Here is a 20,701-nt window from a genome sequence, read left to right as displayed (position 1 = left end):
CTGTTGTTGCAGCAGACTCAGAGATTCTTCTTCCCTTTGCCTGTAAAGAGACTCTGATGTGTAAAATGGGTCGATTTACCCTCTAACAGCTGCTGTAGTAGGAAGTTGAACTGAGGAGATAAGTTCCATGTTTTTTCCATGACTGTCACACAACTGATCAAATTAGTTTAAACGGTTTACATTTATCATTTAATAAACTCCTGTGTCATAATGCAAATTAAATATTGATAAATATCATAACGATTTAAGATATTTATTCATTTTTGAATCATATTGTTACACAAATAACCTAAATAGCTCAGTAACCTATTATTTACCTATGAACATGAAGCTTACACATGAAAACTGGTGTTTTTTTATTTGTTTCTTTTTTTTTGTGCTCCTCTTTCGGTTTAGTATAAATGAGAGTAAAACATTCTCAAATTTTTCTCTCAGGTAGGAACGATTTTATTTCTGAAACCTCAAAGAAAAATTCAGGCCCAGAACTTTTCTGCTCTGTACACGTATAAAAGATTTACCAACACTGAGAAAACCTCCCAGGAAGTTCGAACAAACACTGGAAATGCATTAGTATTGAGATGTGTTGCTGTACCCGTTCCTGCAGGGAGAGCGTTGCCTTCAGGGCCCCATCTGGTCGTCCAAAGGGAAAGCAGTACCTGCAGATGCAAAACGTGGGCGGGCATCACATTTAGAAACAACCTCAAGGACAACTGCGCGGAGAAAAAAGAAGAAGAAGAAGAATAGGAAGATGGAAGCAGCAGCAGAAAGACGTCGGTCGGCGTCAACAGATGGCTGCCTCCTTTCATCTAATTACACCGAAGAGGGAAGCTTTTCTCACCTCCAGCTCCATCTGAGCGCAGACGAGGCAGTTCAGAAAGGTTTCACGTAGCTAATTGACAAGTGAACAGTACTTAATAAACAAAGACACGTGGTCACACAGGTCAGCCATTTACTGGACAAAACCCCAAAGGCAGATGTCCTGTGCCTTCATAGTTACCTGACAAAAATGTCATCAAAAGTGTTTTTTAAAAAATATTATCCAGCAGGACTTTGTCTGAATCTTCTTTTCACAGTTAAAGTCACAAGTTCATGATGTTCACTGGAATGAAAATAAAAATGTAATCATTAAAGAGCAGAATGTCTTCAAAAGGCCTGAACTGTCTTTGATGGATGTTACATGTCGTAGTGTTTCAGAGGAGAACAGGCTTCTGACTGAGTATCACATATGGCTGCACTGTTTAGGTGTCCAGATACTTTTGGCCACGTAGTGTCTATTGGTGTCTTTGGAACCCACGCTGAGGGACTCCGCTGTGAGGAAAACCGAAGACGAACGATCGCTTAAAAACCACAGAGTGGTTCAATCTTCAGATCAGAACATGACATTTATTTATCAGATCTTCAGATAATCTGCTTCTCTTGTAGGAAAGATTAATGACCAACAAAGCAGTTGTAGTTAAAATTCATAACCCTAAGTGAATCTTTAGAGCCCTGAGCTCAGCTCTAATCTAAACCAGACTGTGGAAATCCTGCTCTTGTCTGGGGGACATTAGCATAATCCCAGCATTGTCCCAGCTATTGTTTACCAGCATTAGCCTCTTGTTGAGGTGAGTTAGTAATGACTCCCGCTGATCGCCCCCAACTGGCCCCCCAACTGGCCCCCCCGACCGGCCCCGCCTCCCCTCTGTGGGCCAGATGGAAGGCCCCTCTCAGGCGAGAAGGGTTTCAAGAGCCGGGCTTCGGGACAGTTAATGGCACAGGTCCATTCAGACGAGTGTTGCTCAAGGTCTCGGAGCTGCTGCTTTCACACCGCGCTCACAATGTGTTCACACAGTGGCGGCGGCGCTGAATAGCAGCATGCAGATGCAGGGAGGTCTCATCAGCCGCTGTCGACGCATGTCCTGCACCTATTATGTGCCGCTGATGGGGGCTAAAAATACCCAGACTGTCTCGGTTCATTATGGTGGAGTTAAAAGGAGCATACCGGCGGTTTTACGCGTTTTAGGCAGTTTTCTTCCAAATCGCTTCACGTTACATCACAGCGTTTAGCAAAACATGTTTCAGAGGTTAAGGTGAAACAAAACAAAACAACTCTCTCTCCTCCCTCTTGTGGCTTCTCTCCAAGACACTGAGGAAAAGACGTGGAATCAAACATTCCACTCCTCTCCTCAGTCCTTTTCTTAACAGCAGTAATAATAAAGGAAGAATGTAAAAGCGTTGAGTCCTTTGCAGGATGTTATTCAGAGCTTCCACCACCTCTGGCTCGTGTACACTTCGCTTCATTAATGAGCCTTATCTCTGACAAATAAACTAAATAAATAAATGAATGATGATACTGGGTCTGCTTACGTGCACATGAATATCCTGACAGTTTGCTTTATTTTCTGCCTGAACTGTAACTGAGTGTAACTTGAGTTAATGACGAGGAGGTGTCTACACGTCACAACATAATGTGACTGTTCTGTAGCTCATCCAGGTTTTTGAATCCAGGATATGATGTTTACATGTGAATGATGAAAGATAAACCTGATCGTTACCAGGACTCTGTCACAACTGTAAACACACTCAAAGATGCTGCTGCTGATTTTTTTTTTTTTTCCATTTTCAATGGAATTTTGTTTGTGTTGAGAGCAACACAAACAAAATTCCTTTCACTTATACTGTGAAAGGAATGAAGGTGAAGGTCAACTTTCAGCCTGAACAGATGAAATCTATTTTCTGTAGTTTGGGTGGCTCACACAGGATTCCTATTGTTTTCTGACTCTGATGAGAAGGTGTTCATACCTAAAATGAGTGATCTGCTCCTCCAGCAGAGCCATAAGGCGACTCTTCATGGCCTCAAACTGCTCCTTCTCCTCCACGGTCACTGTTCCCATCCCGTCAGGCCTGGCGGAGACAGAGAAATCAGACACAGGACGCAGTCAGCTGACTGAAATCAGGCTGAAGGTGTAGTTTGGTTTGTCAAAGTCATGTTGTGATACAGTTAAAAGGCAGTTTCAAACAATGGCCAGTGTCTTAGGAGCTGCTGGAAGGCTTTTAATGTGAAACATTTCCAGGAAGTGTTGAGTCTGATTGTAGCTTAACCGAGACTGAAACAGAGAAAATATGTATCTACTAAATAAATAGTATGTGCATGTGCATATGATAAAATACGATAAACTAACTCTATACACAAAATATAAGCCTGGTTCTCTCTTCAGTTCAGGTAAATAAAGATTATATGTGAGAATCTGAAACGTCAAACATGAACTTTGGAGACTATCTTTGATATGCTGTTCACATTTCAGCACAAGACCCCTCTTTATCAATACTTATCACTTCAAATACCAAGACATTTCTTTTTCTATATAAAAGTGTGAAAGAAAGAAGAAAAACTAAATGTGAAGCCTTAGAAAACGGCTCAGGCTGCTTTTCTTTTAATTTCTTTCTCGCTCAGAGTTCGACTGGCTTGTTTTCACCAAACTAACTGATCAAGCTGCTAAACTCTCCACGCTGACCTCAGAGTCAACCAATCAACAGAGAGCTGCTCAGGCTCATCTTCCTCCTCCACAACTCATCTGGCTGGCAGGAGGAGAGTCAACAAAGAAAAAACTGTTAGTTGAGGGCTTCATTAATGTTTGTAAAGCTTTCATTCCCTTCTTGCCTTCGTCTGAATAGGCACTCTGGCAAAAAAGGGGAAAAAATGCAATCAGGACCCAGAGCGACCAGCCTTGACTTTCTGGGCTTTCTCTGTGCAGCTGAAAGAGAAAAGCACCCTCTCCAAACGGCACTCGCAGTCGCCGGAGGGAAGAAGCGAGGAGGTTGTCTGTTAATGAGTTGTTCTTATAAAAGCCTTCGCTGGTTCAGCCCCTGACCGCTGCGCCTTGAGTACCAACAACTCCGCCGAGCTCCTCGCTGCGTTTTCCTCACTCTCCAAAAGTTGAAAATAAAAACATGATGAGAAAGGACAAGCAGCAGGTGAGGCGAGGATGCTGAACCATCACTGCTTAGCTTCCTGTGAATTCTAATTATAACAATAATAACTTTATTTAACCAGAGGAAATGACAACAGCAGGATAGAGAACATATAACAGCGTAAAATAAGAAGTGAAAACATGTATGCAGACATGTCATAGTTCACATAAAATAATAATACATGTCTGTGGTGTTAATGTGTGCCATTTAATACTAATGATAATGATGATTAGAAAATAAACAAATAAATAAAATCATACATTCATATAATGAAATTAGAAAAAACAAAATGACACAAAATATAAAATAAAATACACTGAAGTTATATAAAATAAAAACAATAGAAAAAAACAAACTGCACAAATAAAATGGACAAATATGAAAGAGATAAAAGATTAAATTAAATTATATGAATAAAAAAAATACATATAGTAAATTAAAAGTTAGTTCCAAATCCAAAAACAGAAAAAGATAATAAAATAAAATTAAATAATATTAAATTATGTAAAATAAAAATAGTAAATATAAGAGAAAATATAAAGTGAAATTAAATATAAAGTATGTTAGAGCATATAAAAATTACATAAAAAATAAAAAAACAAATAAGACTAAACAATAAAAACATTTACATAAAATAAAATACAGTAAATTTATATGAACTAAAACGACGTGCCCAGCTTGTGATGTATGTTCAGACCGGCTGGTGTTGGGAGGGTGGAGGTTGTGGACGTGGTGCAGGATGACAACAGGAAGTGGTCATGTATTGTGTGAGAACATCGGCGCCTCTGTTCAGCTCCACTCTACCTGACTGAGTCTGTAATGAGAGGCAGCTTTCTCTGCACAACAGCACTTGTTAGGACAACTTCTAAACCCTGTTGTTCCTCAAATCTGTCAATTCATTACCACCGTCACCCCCACCGTCACCCCCACCCCCCCCTCACCACACCCCCTCCACTTCCCACAACCCCTATTTAACAAGCACTAGTTAATCCCGAGGGAACATAAAGCTGAGTTGTTGGGGGGGGGGGGGGGGGGGGTGTGCTCTCACTCATGTAAAGGCAAGAAAAGCTTGCTTTCATGTTGGACCAGCCGAGGGCCTCAGTGCACTCTGGGCCCCCACATGGACAAATGAAGACGTGAGGACTGCGGTCAAAGGGAGGACTTCGATGGATGGATGGATGGATGGTCGGATGAACGGAGGGATGGACGGATGGATGGATGGATGGATGGAGGGATGGATGGAGGGATGGATGGAGGGATGGATGGATGGCCTGAGGCTCCCAGGTTCCCGGTTCCCGGTTCATGGCAGCTGTTCTGAAATTCAAGTTGTTCATCTTCCACAAACGATCAAGTTTATTTTCCATGTGGCAGAAAATAAAAAAAGCAGCTGACTGATCAGTTCTGCCGCTCTCGTCGCTTCAGTGTGAAAGTTTTTGCCTCTTGAAGATTCCACGGAAAACATTAAGGTTCAGTTTATCAGAGATCTACGCTGTGGTCTAACAACATCTACCAGTCATTTCATTCAGATTTCTATGTGGTGCCTGATGGATGCTGTTACACGGAAACAAAAATCTAATAAACAGACGAGGCTGCAACTAATGATTATTTATATTATCGATCAGTCTCCCGATTACCTTCCTAATGAATCTCTTTGTCTGCAAATTGTCAGAAAATGGCAAAAAAATTCAAAATTCCAAGTCTTAAAGTGTCTCATTTTGTTTGACCAACAGTCTAAACTCCAAACTTGTTCAGTTTACTGTCGTGTACAAAAACAGAAAACGAGCAAATACTCACACGTCAGAAGCTGAAAACCTGCAGATGTTCAGCATCTGGTCTTACAAAATAACTCAGACCATTAAACAACTGCTGAAATCTGTCAACTCTACTACACTCAACCAGACTTTAACCCTTTAAGCTGAAACATTATCTTTTGTGTCTTGTGACACAGAGATAAAATCACTAAAGAAGTTTGCAGCCTCTTTGATTTTTCAAATCAAAGAGGCTGCACATGAACGCAATATTTCAGCACATTTTTCTGCTGTAAACTTTAAAAAGAAGAAACAAACACAAAAGCACATAAAGGTAAAAGTGGCTCCTCAGATTAAAGCGATGTGCTGTAACCTGAAATGTTTTTTTTTCTCTCATCATCACAGATACCTTCATCACATCGGACTCAACCTTCCCCCCGAACGTCAGTCACACTTTCCGACTCCTCTGAATGGAATTATGACAGAAAACTAATTGGACGAGGAACAAGTTGGCAGGAAGCCAGACGCAAACCGCCAGCGCGCTCAGAGAGACCAGACCCGATGTGGTGTTTGGTTTGGTAGCTCTCCTCACTGTGCCATTAAACCCAGTCAGATGTGTGTTCATGCCTGGGCTCACACGGCGGAGTGGGGAGCGATGCGACAGCTTGTCGGGGTTCAGACACATTGTTGCTGCTAAATGAAGCGAGCACGTTGGAGGCGAGGCTGCTGTCAGCGCCGCTCCAAGGCCGGGGGTGGAGGGGGGTGGGGGGGGGGAGTCTGTAGACTCAGGTTAGTGTGTTTACACACGATGTGGCTCAAGTGTAAACGATAAGCACCATACCCGCCTGCGGGATTCACCAAACCCTCTGGCTGTTTGGTTCTGATGTCAGCTGACAAGAGCCGTCACGAGTGGTGCTGGCCGAGCGGCATGGCAGGTTACCGGGTGTGGACGCCACTTCACCTTAAGAGGTGTGGAAAGGAGATGAGGCTGAGTGGCAGGTGATCATGTGTGTCACCGTCCTCCTCCCCCATCACATCCCCGGAGATGGGGCGGCTGTTGTGTGAATGGTTGGGGGAGGTAAAAGCTCCTGTCACATCCCGTGTCGGTGTGGTGCAGACGGCTCGCGGAGGAGAAGATCTGACGTGACAGGTGAGAGGGAGGCGAGCGCCCACCCCTCCTGCTCCGGTAATGCTCCTTTAACCCCGATCTCAGTTCAAACGCACCCGTCTCATCAAACCCTCACAGACCAGTACGAGACCAGTGGAAGTGTCACAGCTCCTTCACCTGCACAGGTTTATCTGTTCCAGCAACAAACTTAATGGTCTTATTTCCAACTGCCTCATGTCCAGATGCTGTTTAATACACTTTGATTTATATTACAGTATCCCTTCAGCTGCCAGTGTCTCAGGGGACAGACGCTGTTTTTCTTACAGATGTAGTTTCACACGGGAGGAATAAAAATCACGTGACTGATGCATTTTTCACCATCTGGATAAAACGAACCTCAACAGTCAAACTCAATCTCGAATGCCTGTTGGATGCATTTACACTTTTATTTTCCACTGCCATTCTATCTGAAGACACACAGATCACAGCCTGCTGTAACACACCTGAACAGACTGGACACATCACGTCAACACGTCACCTTGTTTAACTGAAACAAAACTAAGTATGGAGCCAGTATTTTAGATTTTATTTTTATTTAAGAAAACAAATGCTACCATTAATTAGCGGTTAAACGTTTTAGGGGTTCATTAAATGTAAAAAGAACTGATCTCAAACTACAGACAGTTAAAAAGTCAAGTCTCCCACAAAAATGCATGGACAAGCTGCATCACCTGAGGCAAATATTTACATCTGCAGTGAAGCTCCACCATGTTTCCCTCCGTCAGATCTGAGAGTTTTCTGAAGAAAAGCACAGTCTGATACTCTGAATATATCGCCTTTAAGTATTAGTCAAGTACTCTCCTGTTGATCAGTGTGTGGCGTCTCTCTTTGTCCTCTCCGTCTCCCGTTGTAGTTTCGTCTCATCGAGCAGCCCTCCAGGGAAAACTCGAGTTCTGTAATTAAGTTTGTTTTTTTTCCACCTCCGAGTCTGCCAGCCATCCAAAACCTCCTTTTCCCATCCACACCCACTCAGGCAGCTCCAGAAGCCCTGAATGGGCATCAATTATTCAAATTAGAGCTCCAACTGACAAAAAGCCAGTTCCAGTTAAATCCCCCCGCCCCACCCCACCCACCTCGCCCAATTTATATCCTGCGATTAGCTGGAGAAGCTGATCATTATGCTTTCTAATTGACTAAATGAGTCGACAAAGAGAGAAAGCACAGATATCAGTAATTACCAGCCGGGGAGTCAAGCAGGGGCTGCTGGGAGTGAAGTGGAGAACTGAACTGCTGGAGCGACGCTGATGCCAACAAGTGGCTAAAAGACACTTCTGTTGCTCATATCTGGGGAGTTTACTGCTGAGAAACGGAGGCCTGAGGGTTACTGAAGCTGAGCAGCCCTTAAACATACTGTCCGCCCAAGGAAAGCGGGAGCATCAGTCGCTTCAGAAAACAAAGCAACTTTTTTTAAAGAGCCACAAAGTTGTGGTAGGGAGGAGGTCAGGCCGGATGGATGGGTAGAAATCATGAAATCATTAAAATAACTTTAATGGTTAGTTTAAACCACAAAGGGAAAGATCCCATAACCTAACAACTGCACCTCTCCAACACCTCTGCATCATCACCTCCTGACAACTTGAGCCGTTTTCCTTTATAAACTCTGTGTGTGTATACTTTGGAAAACTGGCCTGATTAAAGCACATTAGATTAGCTATTAGCAGTTCCTGTTTGAAGTTTACCCATGGAGGTACTGTCAGTGGGTCAGGACAGATCTGGAGTTATGACGAGCGGATTTATTTAGCAGATTTATGGACACTGATTTTGCGATGGACAGCAGCTACAGTGACATCCTCAGAAACTCTAAGTCACACAGAACCTGAAATATGTTTCCTCAGATGTGATGGAGTTACTCCACCTTAGGAGTATTTATATAAACAAAATCCACAATTTGGTAATTTGCTAAATCAAAACTTTAAAATCTTTCAATAAATGTAATACATAAATGCCATCGGTCTAAATTGTATCTAAGTTATTCTTAGTTTTACTGTGTTTTATTATTATCGCAACTATGTCTTCACACTTTTTCTTCACCCATGTTGCATCAGTGTTGGTGATCTTCCAAACAAAGTGTGGTGAAGCCTGCACCCTCAGTGGACTCTCTGGAAGTCTGCAGAAAGTACACTTGAAGTCCCCCTAGCTTCAACTTGTTGAAACGAGGATTTGGACAGCACTTTGCTGTCCAGACTTCCAAGACTGTGCGCGGCCATAAATGGAGTCTGAGTCTGCGAGTGTGTGGAAGTCCAGATATTTGGATTCAGTCGGTGTGTGTGTGGCTGAAAAAGAGCATCTGTGCTCAGTGACGACTTACAGAAGAAACGAAAAGATCAAATTACAGTCTGTTCACAGGACTGATCTGGTCCGAGACTGTATTTTATAGTCGTAAACATAAAGTGACTCAACGCAGTGATGAACATATATTAATCTGTACTTGGAATTTTATTCTAAAGGTGTATTGTTTGCGTTTCACAGTGGATTTTCAGCCCTGAATAAACGAGCAGATCTGACAGGATGAGGAGATGATGCTCGACTTTTTTTTTTGCCTGTATGCAAAGACAAACACAGATGTTCTGCACAGATGTTTATTATTATTCAATCTCTATGTGAGACCCCACCTTTTCCTCCAAAGTTAAAATGTAGAGTTTTCCTCAACACTGCAGGATTCAGTCAACTGAGTAATAAGAACGAGATCCCTCACTGGCTTCCCACCCACAAAAATGGTGGTGTTAGTTGGCGTGCAAAGCCAAGCTCTGACAAGAACATCTCTGCGGTGGTGGACCTGTGCATCACGACTGTCGTTATCATGGACTCTCCTGTGATTCTTAATTTTAACGGCACATCGATGGTGTTACCTGTTTCCGTGGACGTGGGAGACGCAGAAGGCGTAGCTGTAGTGTAGCAGCGTGGGATCGACCAGTGCGTTGTTCTCTGAATAATCCATCAGACACTTCAGGTAGCTCAGGTGACGGTGGCAGCCTCGAACGCCGTACCGAGCGCAGTACTCATCCAGGACAAACACCTGACCGGGACTGAACCAGCCCTGAGGAAAGAAAACACACACCACACCTGTCAGACTCTGTATGACAGTCTAAGGTTCTGCAGGCATCCACCTGATGTTCATTACAACCACAGAACAAACAACCAGCTGATGGTTCAGATGTTCTCAGAGCAGGGCGTTAAACTAACGGCAAGAAGACATCATTCGACCTGAGAGGCAGTTTCATTAGGTCTTGTTCTGAATTTATTGTTACACCTTCATTTTGATTTTTCCCTTCAGTCTTTTATTTTATACTAATCATTTAATTTTATGCCGAGACTGTGACAATCGGAGTATAGAAATAAGCTTTTTGTTTGACATTTAACGCAAAAGCAAACTGAACTCAACTGAATAACATGTCAACAGCTTTAGGTTTAATAAAAAACAGCTTCCGATTCTCTGAGTTAAACCTGAAACCAGACTGTGAAAGTCAAGTGAGTGTCGGACCAGAGAAGCAGGCTGCCATTTGGGACCTAAAGGCAGCTGGACCTGGTAGGTGTGAAGAGTTGTTTGCTATGAATCGCACTGACAGGCTGAACAACCGTCCTGAAAGATAACCACGACGACTCCTTCACAGCTTCCTGTTGCCATGGCAGATGTAAACAGACTCGAACCTATAGTGGTCACCTTTTGGCTCCACAAACTCAATAAAAATCCTCAATACTTTAACACAATTAAACAGAGAAGTGTAAAGGTTAAAGGCTTCAACTATTAATTCTTTGCTTGAGTAAAAAAAAAGAAAGAAAAAAAAGAAGAAGCAGGAAGGTGTAGAACAACTGGAACACCCCGAGATGTTCATTAGTTCATCCATCTTGAACGTAATCACTAAATTAGGCATGAAACTTACAACGCTAATTAAGATTCCTCACGGAAGGAACATTAACAAATTAACACCTCCACAGAGCTGATGCTACACACACACACACACACACACACACACACACACACACACACACACAGCCCCTCCTGCATCACAGTCGTGGCTCTCCGCCCGGCAACAGACGACCCATGAGAGAAGAAGAGCTGCAGAGAAACTGTTTCCTTTTACCTTCAGAGCAGTTTGTTTCTGTGTTTGATTTTCTGCTGTGTGAAAGATGAAAGAGACGGTTTCTATAGTGAAATGACAGAAGATACATCCAGGCTGTATTCTAATGAAATGAGAGGAGTTTTAGACAGGTGTCCTACTGTCTATATTTTGAAGATTGTAAATTTATTCTGAAGCCTGTTTAGAAGAGACTGTCCTCCTGTTTAAAATGACCCCACAGGTCGTCTTTATAGTTAGTTGACCGGTGGTCACCTTACAAAAGGAGGAAGTCAGGTGATGTAGTAAAGAACAGGAGGAGGTGGTGGATGGGTCAACAAAACACAGGATTTTAACACAAAGTTTGAAACCATTTGGACGAAGGTCCTCTAACCTTCAGGAGGAACTTATTTTAAACCCAAAGCACAAAGCTTTTGTCCCTGAATCTGACCAAACCTTGATGGTTCCAAAGGCTCAACAGTGTGTTTATTATTGACGACGGAGGTCTGGGCCGCCCGCCGTCATAGGGACGCTATTTCAGGAGACTCCCTTACGGGTCGTATCTGAGGGTGGGGACAAACCACCTGGTTGTTCAGGTTAGATGACCTGTTGGTTTTTAAAAGACTTTTTTTTTCTGTGCAGCCAATTTGGCTTAAAAAAAAAACTGTGGAAAAAACTGTGATTTTTATATTTCCATTTCAAAGCTCTTATCCTTAAAAACAACACAGGACTGTGAGGTTCTATTAATCTGAAACATCGTGTGATCAGAGGAGTCATCGCTGAGTTCTCTCCTCCTTTTCTTGATGCTTTTGTGGATCATTTTCTTCGCAATTAAAATAATCAGCTAATAAATGAAGGTCTATCTGCACAGGAAATTTAATCTCCCAGTTGACTGATTCAATTTTGTGCTGACAATCATTATGTCAAAAAGTGACTGGTGCTTGACTGATGCTTTTTTTTTTGAAGAAGAAGAAGAACACCCGTTTCATCATCCGACAGCGGACTGGTTTAATGTGTCTTCAGAGTAACATCAGTTTAAGATTTTAGAATGATTAACTGTATTAAAGATCATCTAAGGACCTGAAATCAGACGACATTATTTCCAGGATGTTATCTAGACTCGAGCTGACACGCTGCCTGTCGGGGTTAACTGGTCCTGGCAGATTCCTTCTCTGCAGGCCTTTTAGCGTCTCCCCCTCCTCCACTTCCCTCCAGTCTTCAGTTTGTTTGTCGTTTCTCTCCAGTTTCTTTCTCCGTCTTTCTCTCCGTCTGTGAGATGGAGCTATTAATAGAGAGAGGGGCCTGCCGACAGGCGTGAAGCGACAAGATGTTCCTCTGTGACAAACAGATGGCGAACTCCAGTCTTGGCGCTGACCGCTCAATTAGCGGCTAACGAGCCGACTGCCTCGTTAGCTCCGTCAGCCGCGGCTGCACGTCTCTGGATCAGAGCGCCGGTGTCTGCCGCCTCCCTCCGAGGAATGACACAACCCGGTGAAAGTAAACGCAGCATGTGGTTTGAGAACACCTCAGCTCGCCGCTCATCACCTGACCACGAGGCCAGTAGGATGTGAGGATTCCTCATGTTTCGCCTCGGTCGGTGCGTGTGTGTGAGGGGGAGGTCTCAGATGGTTTTGGCGCCTGAAATCATTTTTTTGTCCAAAAATTTTGGTGACCCAAACAGTTTGAATTTACATGACTTGAAGAGTTCTGCTGTATTTTCAGGAGCATGAAGGCTCATTTACTCAGAAGTATATGAAAATATTAGCATGTTATTGTTTGTGTCTTTGAAATCTCAAATATCAACCACGTCCACAACCAAAGGGACAATCTTCGGGTTCAAACCTCAAAGGTGAAAAAACTCTGTACAACCTGACTCCATAAGAAACTACTGACTGGTTTTTATTGTGAGAGCAGCCATCGCTCCTAATTATTGTAAGATTGACTTTGCTCTCATTCTGTTAGAGCAATCATAAACCATCATACACCACACTCTAGTTCCACTTTCTACAGTGTGAGGATTCACTGCTTTTCTCATTTTGCTGTATTTCTGAACTGTTGGCTTGACAAAAAAGACATTTGAAGACTGTACTTTAATAATTAAGCAAAGGCTTGGCTGTATTTAACACAAACAGAAAACATGGGTCTGTGTTTCACCAGCTTAACTGGAGACACCGGTGTCTTCACAGCATGAGACAGTCATGTCTCAAAAACCAGAACAGCCTAAAGTCGATCCTCGATTCTCAACAGCTGACCTGACGATAACAGAGCTCCACAGTGAGAAACCGGAAACCAGAGTCCTGAATAAAACACGAGGATGTAACTGATGTGATGATGCAGAGGTGAGAAACGGTCCTTCGTTAGGTTAGTTACACCAGGCAGGTGACTGGTAACGGTGCATGAAGCATCAGTGCTGTTGCCATGGTTACTCGCAGGCTACTATACCTTAAGCTCTGATTTAAAACGGCTATACTTGACCTTTGGCTGACAGGTGTCTGTCACAATAACAAACAAGCATTTTAAAGTAATCCAAGAGTGGTAACTTGACAGGAAAAGAAAAGAAAAACCTACTGAATGTTTTTGCTCCTCACACTGCTCTAAAATATTCAAAAAAAAAAAAAAAAAAAGATTATGAAGTTGGACACGAACATCTCCTCCAGTCTCTCATTTACTACACAGCCTCAACAAAAACATCTGAGATATGTGCTCAGTGACTGTCAATCACTGTCAGGTTTTTTGATTCCAATGAACATCTTCTAGATGTTTCATATTATTAACATACAGTAATACTTGTAGAGAACTGTGAAGGGTCTGAGCTCTGAGTACTTCAGTGTTTCTATTTCCGAAACCTTCAGCATCTCGCTGATATTACCTGACAATATCAGCTCATCCCGTTCACTAAATATCTCGGTCACAATTCCTTAACCACTAGATTTAAGAGATGCTCATCAAACACAGATTTACTGTGGTAAGAGCCTTGATATCTGCATCAGAACTCAGAACTCCAGCATCGGTCGACTTTTTAGCTGCTAACAAAAAAAGAAGTTGATGTTTATCCTGTGTCGCCGCGGTGATGAGTTATTTTCTCAGATGGTTAAAAACAATCACTACATTAATCACAAGTAGATGCAAAACACAAATATTGGTAAATCTCTGGGAACATTTTTGCTGTTTGGCTTTTTCCTTCGAGGTCGTCGGTTCATCTCCATGTGAACACTGCAACACAATCTGGAGCCTCTCTCTTCTTCTTCTGCAGATTCCTCTAATTAGCACAAACAGAACTCAATCGCCGGGAAGCTTCAGATTTAAAGGAGTGAGAGCCTGAGACGTGTGCGTGCATAGATCTGAGTAATTATACTGGAGTGTATGATGCTAGAGCTCCACAGGAAATTAATTTGACAGCGGGACACTCAGACGGGACTGATGGGTGGAGAGGACACCTGCGTCCCCGTCCTTCAAACATAAAGGTGTAGACAAAAGACGTCTCAAGGTCTGAAGACTGAAGGCAGACGGGAAACCAAAGTGGGTCAGAGTTACGTCACAGGAGATTAAAAGACTGCAGAGAGGTAAATATTGGTCCTCAGATGTTGTCCAGTTCAGTGCTCATTCTCCATCATCCCATGACCCTTTTAATTCTGCTTCACCAGCCAGAGGTTTGGGGAGGGTGGAGGTGGGGGGTGGGGGGTCCTGGGACGATGACAGGCTGCTTATGATTGAACCTGTCAGCTGACAGTGAAGAACTAGACTTCATTCTTTTTGTGTGTGTGTGTCTCCACGGACAGAAGACATGTCTTGACATGTCTTTTACACACACCTCGTATTATTCTGTCCTGCTGGCGGTTTTATTTTACAAAGTTGTTTAAACTCATAGAATTTGATTTTATGATTTGGGTGAAATGTTTGGTTTTGACTTGTTGGTAACACTGAACTGAATGAAGGTGAGTGATTTTACCTGAGGACTGACATGATCCACTGATTCATGAGTATTTTTGGTTTCTCTTCCTTTAAAAAGACAAATGTTTTTGTATTAATACTGCGTTGGGGTTTTGGAATAAGCTGATTCAAGAACTTGTGGCTGAAACACATTTCAGCTGGACCTCGACAGTCCACCAGCAGCTTCTCTGAGAGGATCTGACCCTTCGGTCATCGGCGGGAACTGCACTGGTCCAGTTAGCTGGACTCTGGGCCCCAGCGACAAACCAAATTTCTGCCTAATTACTGTTGTTGTTGTTGGGTTCAACTCTTTGTGAATAAAATAAGACCCCATCTATGACATGAATCCAAGCCACTTCTCAACAGATGTCCCCCACGCCGAAGCACTGGCCTTTTCTCAGAGCGTTTGGTGAAAAGGGGCTCGGGTTGGAACACAAAGCCCTCGAGTTTTTCACAAAAGGCTGAGGAGAGAAGAGCTGGAGGGGCAGCGTGAATGGATCGGTCTAATTGCAGAGCTGGAGGGAGTCCTGGTGAGGCAGGTAGAGAAATGAAAGAAGAACAGATGTCACAGTGGTGAACATCTCCTGGTTCTGCTGGTTTTTAAAAGAGAAGAACACAACACACAGCAGGATGAGCTGACTCCTCAGGAGCTGCCTCAGTCTGTGTCTCAGTGGACAGATTTAGAGTCCAGTGATGGTCTTCATCTGGTTCTAAATAAAGTTTTCAGCAAGGATTTCTTCAAGTTTTCATCAATTTTGCAACAAAATTGGTCGAAAAAATAAACAAACTATTACAATTAATCCTTGATAATATTTGGTGGATTCTGAGAAATATATCTGCACTGTCTGTAAAGCACAGTACCAGTGTTTCAGGACATGAAGACCAGACAGAAAACTGCATGTTGAGTTTCACAGGAAATTTAAATGAACTAGAACAAACCTCTGACTCACAGACACATAACACTACACAAAAACACCAGCATATGCCATCTGACTGTCTTCACCAGGCCGACTGAAAACAGAAATACAATCCACAGTGTTTTAAAGTAGGGTTCACGAGGTGTAGACAGGAGGAAAACAGTCCTGTAATCATCAAGTAACTGATTTTATTTCCCCGTCCACTGTAGCTCTGCATGTTCACAGTGAGAAGTTCACAGTGAGCCTGGATATAGTAAAGGAGTGGACGACATACGGACAGCAGGACATTTGTGTGATTTGATTTGGCTTCCTGTGGACATTTTACTTCACTAAGAACAAAAATAGACTTAGAGTGTAAACAGGTGTGTACCTCTGAGTCAGTGTGGACTGACCTGTTTGTAAAAAAACAAAAACCGGATTTCCCTTTAGACCTCATATGCCAACATTAATACAGATAAAGAAAACGCTGATTACAGGAGAAAAAAAGGTGCACATACACACCAGTGTTCACAGGTAAGTTGTGAAAGTTCTGTCCACACTGACACACAAAAACAGCACAATAATAACTTCTATTTCCTCCTCTTTGTTGCCACCTTGTGTCAAGTCCAAGCCCAATTTCAGGTCTTCTCAAAAATCAAGTCTTGATAAAGTTTCTACTTCCTGAAGACAAGAGCGAAATCAAATCTGTATAACCACAAGTCACAAATGCTGAGTCATAAAATCTAACTGTGACTCTGCTGGCTCATAACTAAACAGCGACTCTGTCAAATCTCTTTTCTCTCCACTGTCTGGAACTTCTTTATGTTTGTGTGAGTTAAACACTGGTTCGGTTTACAGTAAGAATACAAAATCATTTCTGCACAGTTTGGGTTCAGGGTTCGTGCTTCGAGCTACACTCGACACAAAAACCCTCATTTTACCCCCCCCTCACTTACTTAGGTTTCACCCTCCCCCCCTCCACCCCCTTTCATTGAGTCAGCCCAGCAGTTGTCCGTGAGGGTCATGTTCCTATTTGGAAAGTATTGATTAGAGCATTTATCCCCTCAATCAGTGTGAGAGAGCCCCCCAGGCTTAAACACAGAGAGAAAGAGAGAGACAGAGAGAGAGAGAGAGAGAGAGAGAGAGAGAGAGAGAGAGAGAGAGAGAGAGAGAGAGAGAGAGAGAGAGAGCGTTCTGTCTCTCTCTCATCTTCAAGCTGTTCACGGAGAAGTTTTACTTTCCTCGTCTTCCTCAGTCTTTACTTTCTGCTCCGAGTCAGTAATGCCATTTAACTGCTTCACTCGACCTGCAGCTCGATTTTTAATTGCAATAATTTTTATTGCTGCTTGATCTGATGAGTGTTGATAAATTGTTTAGTCAGAAAATAGTTAAAACATGAACATGTTTTTGTTTTGTCATTATCACAGAAGTCGAAGGCTCATTTAGTATTAGTAACTAATCATTTATATTAGTAACTAATCATTTATAAAAAATTGTTGCGGGATAATTTTCTGACGACTAACAAACATTAATTGTCTAATGAGGTAGAGGAGTTATTGTACAGAAACATGTACGAGTGTAAACCACAGAAAAGCATTTTGAGGGACCTACTGCCACAAATGGCAGAGACACAGTAAAATAACATTTTATATTTCACAAGAAATGTGACGAGTGTTCATAGAAATCATCTCAGGAAACCAGTTTCCAGCTCCCACAGGACACTGGTCGACTGTGGTCACTGGAGTTTTCTTCTCTCACAAACTTTAACATGGTCTCTCTTTAAGTTAACACCACTACACTACAATGAGACCTTCTCACACTCCTCTGCACCAGGCATCAGCAGTGACCGGAGAACAGAGCGCCACCTCGAGTCGCTCAGACTTCACCAACACATAACTGAACAACATGAGTCCTGCTCGGTCTGACTCTCAGCTGAGTTCTGGACAGTGTGCTGGAGTATCACTGAGCTCAAACAAAAAATCGAGTGTGTGTATCAGATGATCTATTTGTGTTCTAACATACCAGGCAGGAGAAGGAGTCGCTCATGCGGTGCTGCAGTGTGTGTTTCTGTAAAATGGTGAAGAGGGCGGCGTGGTCGAAGCGACACGGCGACGCAGAGATCAACTCCTCCACCCCCTGTCGCTGCGATGGATCCAGACCTGAACAGGAAACACAGAGAGGGAGGAAAAAAGACTGAGAGCCTCGCTGAGGTTGTGGCCTTGAATTGAAAGCCAACAACTCATTCACCAGCATGGCTGTAACTCTCCCGCTCAATGAGGACACATGACAAATTCAAGCTTTATCCCTGAGCCTAAATAATAAAAATCCTGAGCTGAAAAATCATCCAATATGAACCTCACTGCTCAGGATGCAGGGCTCTCAACGTCACTATGGCGACCACGCCACTGTAAAACAATTCAGTCATGAAAAGGTGATTTAAAATGTCTGAAGATGTCATTTGTATTCAGTTTATCCTCATGTTAACTGCTTTTCAATGAAGTTTTAAAATTCAAATCATTGACATCGCATCACCATCACGTGCCCACAATTCAGTCAGCATCATTCTGGATCAGACTTTGTCAAGCTCTGTACGAATTCCTCCTCGGGAAAGAAAATTTCCTATCAACAGAAATAAAAGTCAAAGAAAATCGGGATCAGATAAACTAAAGGAAGAAAAGAAATGTGTTACCAGTCTCTTGTTGGTAACTGTCCCTGTTTTTGAGTTGAGCTGAGTTAGTTGTGCAGACTGATCCACCTCTGTGTCGTAACGTTAAATAAAGCAGCAGAGACAAACGACTGCACAGTCTGCTCCGTCTGCTGAACCACAGCTAAAGAGGCGACATATAAATGTGCTCTGATTCACAATCATTCACGCCTCTCTGTGAGCTCAGAAGTGTAAAGACACACACACACACACACACACTCACAGGGCTACATTGGCAGTGTCAGTTCTCAGTGCTGTGGTTAATAGTTCCCACCTCGGTTGGCTACAGATCCTCTGTGAAGCTGTCAGAACTCTCAGCTGACACAAACACTCGCCAACATGGCCGACGTGAGGAAAACACTGGAAGTGACTCACAGAGTCGAAAAAAAAAAAAAAAAAAACAGCCAAGAAGACAACAAACAACAACCACATCGCTGATCAGCTGCAGCAGGAGATCAGGCCTCGTGAACACAGGCTGCTCTTCGTTCATCATTCACGAGCAAACAGAGCCGGATATTTCACTTCCTCAGCTACTGAGGCTCAAACCAGGAAAAGCTCGGCCGCTTCACAGGATGGATTTTTTTTTTAACATAACAGTGAACCAGACTCCAGCAGAGCTGCATGTCCCAGGACAGACCATGCTCTGAAGGACAAAATCCTGGTGCATGTTTGTAAACATACTGTTGGGAAATCAACAGGAAGTTGATCTGTATCAAAATAATCCAAACTAAAGCCGTCACTTCACCAGCTTCAAGAAGCTCTCAGATCACATCGGATGTTCACTCAGGTGTCATCATGTGACCACACTATCACTTGGTCATGTGACATTAAGGTCAGTAACATTTAGATGGTGTCCTATGGTAATGATGTGTTGGACGTGAGTGGACAACAAAAACAAACCAACGATTTCTTCGTGCGTCTTTCGTTACTTCCTGACTTTCCTTCCCTGTCTGTGGCCCTCAGCTCCAAACCCTTTGGTTCCTCCTGCAGATATAAATATTTCAAATTGGCCCTTTCTCCTTTTTTAAAGGGCTCAGTGATTTCCTAAAACAATTGGATGCTGTAGTTTTTAACAAATGTGACTGAAACTGGAGGAAACTGAATTTTTCTGGGGACTATTTTCAGCTGCGGATTAATCCACATTTGGTGCTGTAGTCAGTATCTGGGGCAGAAGGACAGTGTGTGTGTTCATGATCGTGAAGGAACATGTTATATGAATGTGATTTTAATAGTTTTAGACAACAGTGGAGCTGAAGCAGAAGCTTTGGAAACACTCACTGTTGGTTTGAGTCTCTTCGTGGGATTTTTTTAACAACAGGAAAAGAATATAACCAAACCTACGCTTTGAGTAAACCTGGAATAACTAGTGATGTGTTGTGAAGCATTTTTACACAGCAGCACAGACACTTTGAACCCTTCCTGCAGCTCGGGCCGTGCGGCGCCTGGAGCCGCAGATGATAACGAGGCTTCGGGGTCAGCGACGGAGGAATCAACAGAAAACAGGAAAAATAAAAGAAGCAGAAGAGGCAAGGGGTGTCCCAGCTTGAGCAAACCTGGGTTCATTTCCAGTCCTTTCAGGTCTTCCTGTTAATGGCCCCACCAAATGAAAAGCCTAACACTCTCCACTCTGCCTTTATTGTTGGAGTACATTTCGGGATGGGAAGTTTCTGAGCGTGACACATGGCCCCACAAAAGACCACGGCTCCCTGAAGAATGCCGGCGCTGTTTCCACGCCTGCGACGCCCGCGGCCTCGTGCCCGAGACGAGCATTAGCAATCGCTTTTTATTAACGCTGCCATTTTATTTTTGTGTGGATGCAGAGAAGCCCGCAAGGACTCTCAGACATTTGTGTTTCACCCCCCACCCCCACCCCCCCCTTTGTCGCTTTTGTCCGATTGAGAAAAAAAAGACAGCAAAAGTGAAATCTCCACAATCAACTTCCAATCGACGCTCCCGTCCTTTTCTTCCTGTCTTCTTTTCTTCTGACTCTCCCACTTTTCTGTCTCTGGCTGCCCTTTGGCTCCTGTGGCCTGCTTTCCCTCTGTCTAATTTCTGATGTAGGTCATTTTACATTCATTACCTCCAAAACATGGGATTGTCCTTAATGTAATTTGGAGAAAAGAGGGAGTGAAGGAGGTGACTCTAAAGAAAACGAGACAAAGAGATATAGATTAGTGCTGATAATAAGAGGAGGGGGGAGGAGGGGGAGTATTGATTGGGGGACAGACGGCGGAGGAGTGATGTTGATC

At 43.1% G+C, this 20,701-nt stretch overlaps 1 protein-coding gene across 1 annotated transcript in view; it reads right to left on the bottom strand.

The window, feature by feature from the left end:
* Positions 1 to 20,701, bottom strand: part of cadps2 (Ca++-dependent secretion activator 2) — a 145,385-nt gene that overhangs the window by 42,818 nt on the left and 81,866 nt on the right. Inside the window, exons 12-15 of the mRNA XM_041037942.1 lie at positions 17,771 to 17,907; positions 9,717 to 9,904; positions 2,782 to 2,883; positions 593 to 656 (exon numbers count right to left, since the gene is read on the bottom strand). Of these exons, the coding sequence (XP_040893876.1) occupies positions 593 to 656; positions 2,782 to 2,883; positions 9,717 to 9,904; positions 17,771 to 17,907 (491 nt within the window). The remainder of the gene's footprint in view (positions 1 to 592; positions 657 to 2,781; positions 2,884 to 9,716; positions 9,905 to 17,770; positions 17,908 to 20,701) is intronic.

This window comes from Toxotes jaculatrix, chromosome 5 (genome assembly GCF_017976425.1).
Source record: "Toxotes jaculatrix isolate fToxJac2 chromosome 5, fToxJac2.pri, whole genome shotgun sequence".
NCBI classification, from domain to species: Eukaryota; Metazoa; Chordata; class Actinopteri; family Toxotidae; genus Toxotes; species Toxotes jaculatrix.
This window is presented reverse-complemented; position numbering and strand designations above follow the sequence as displayed.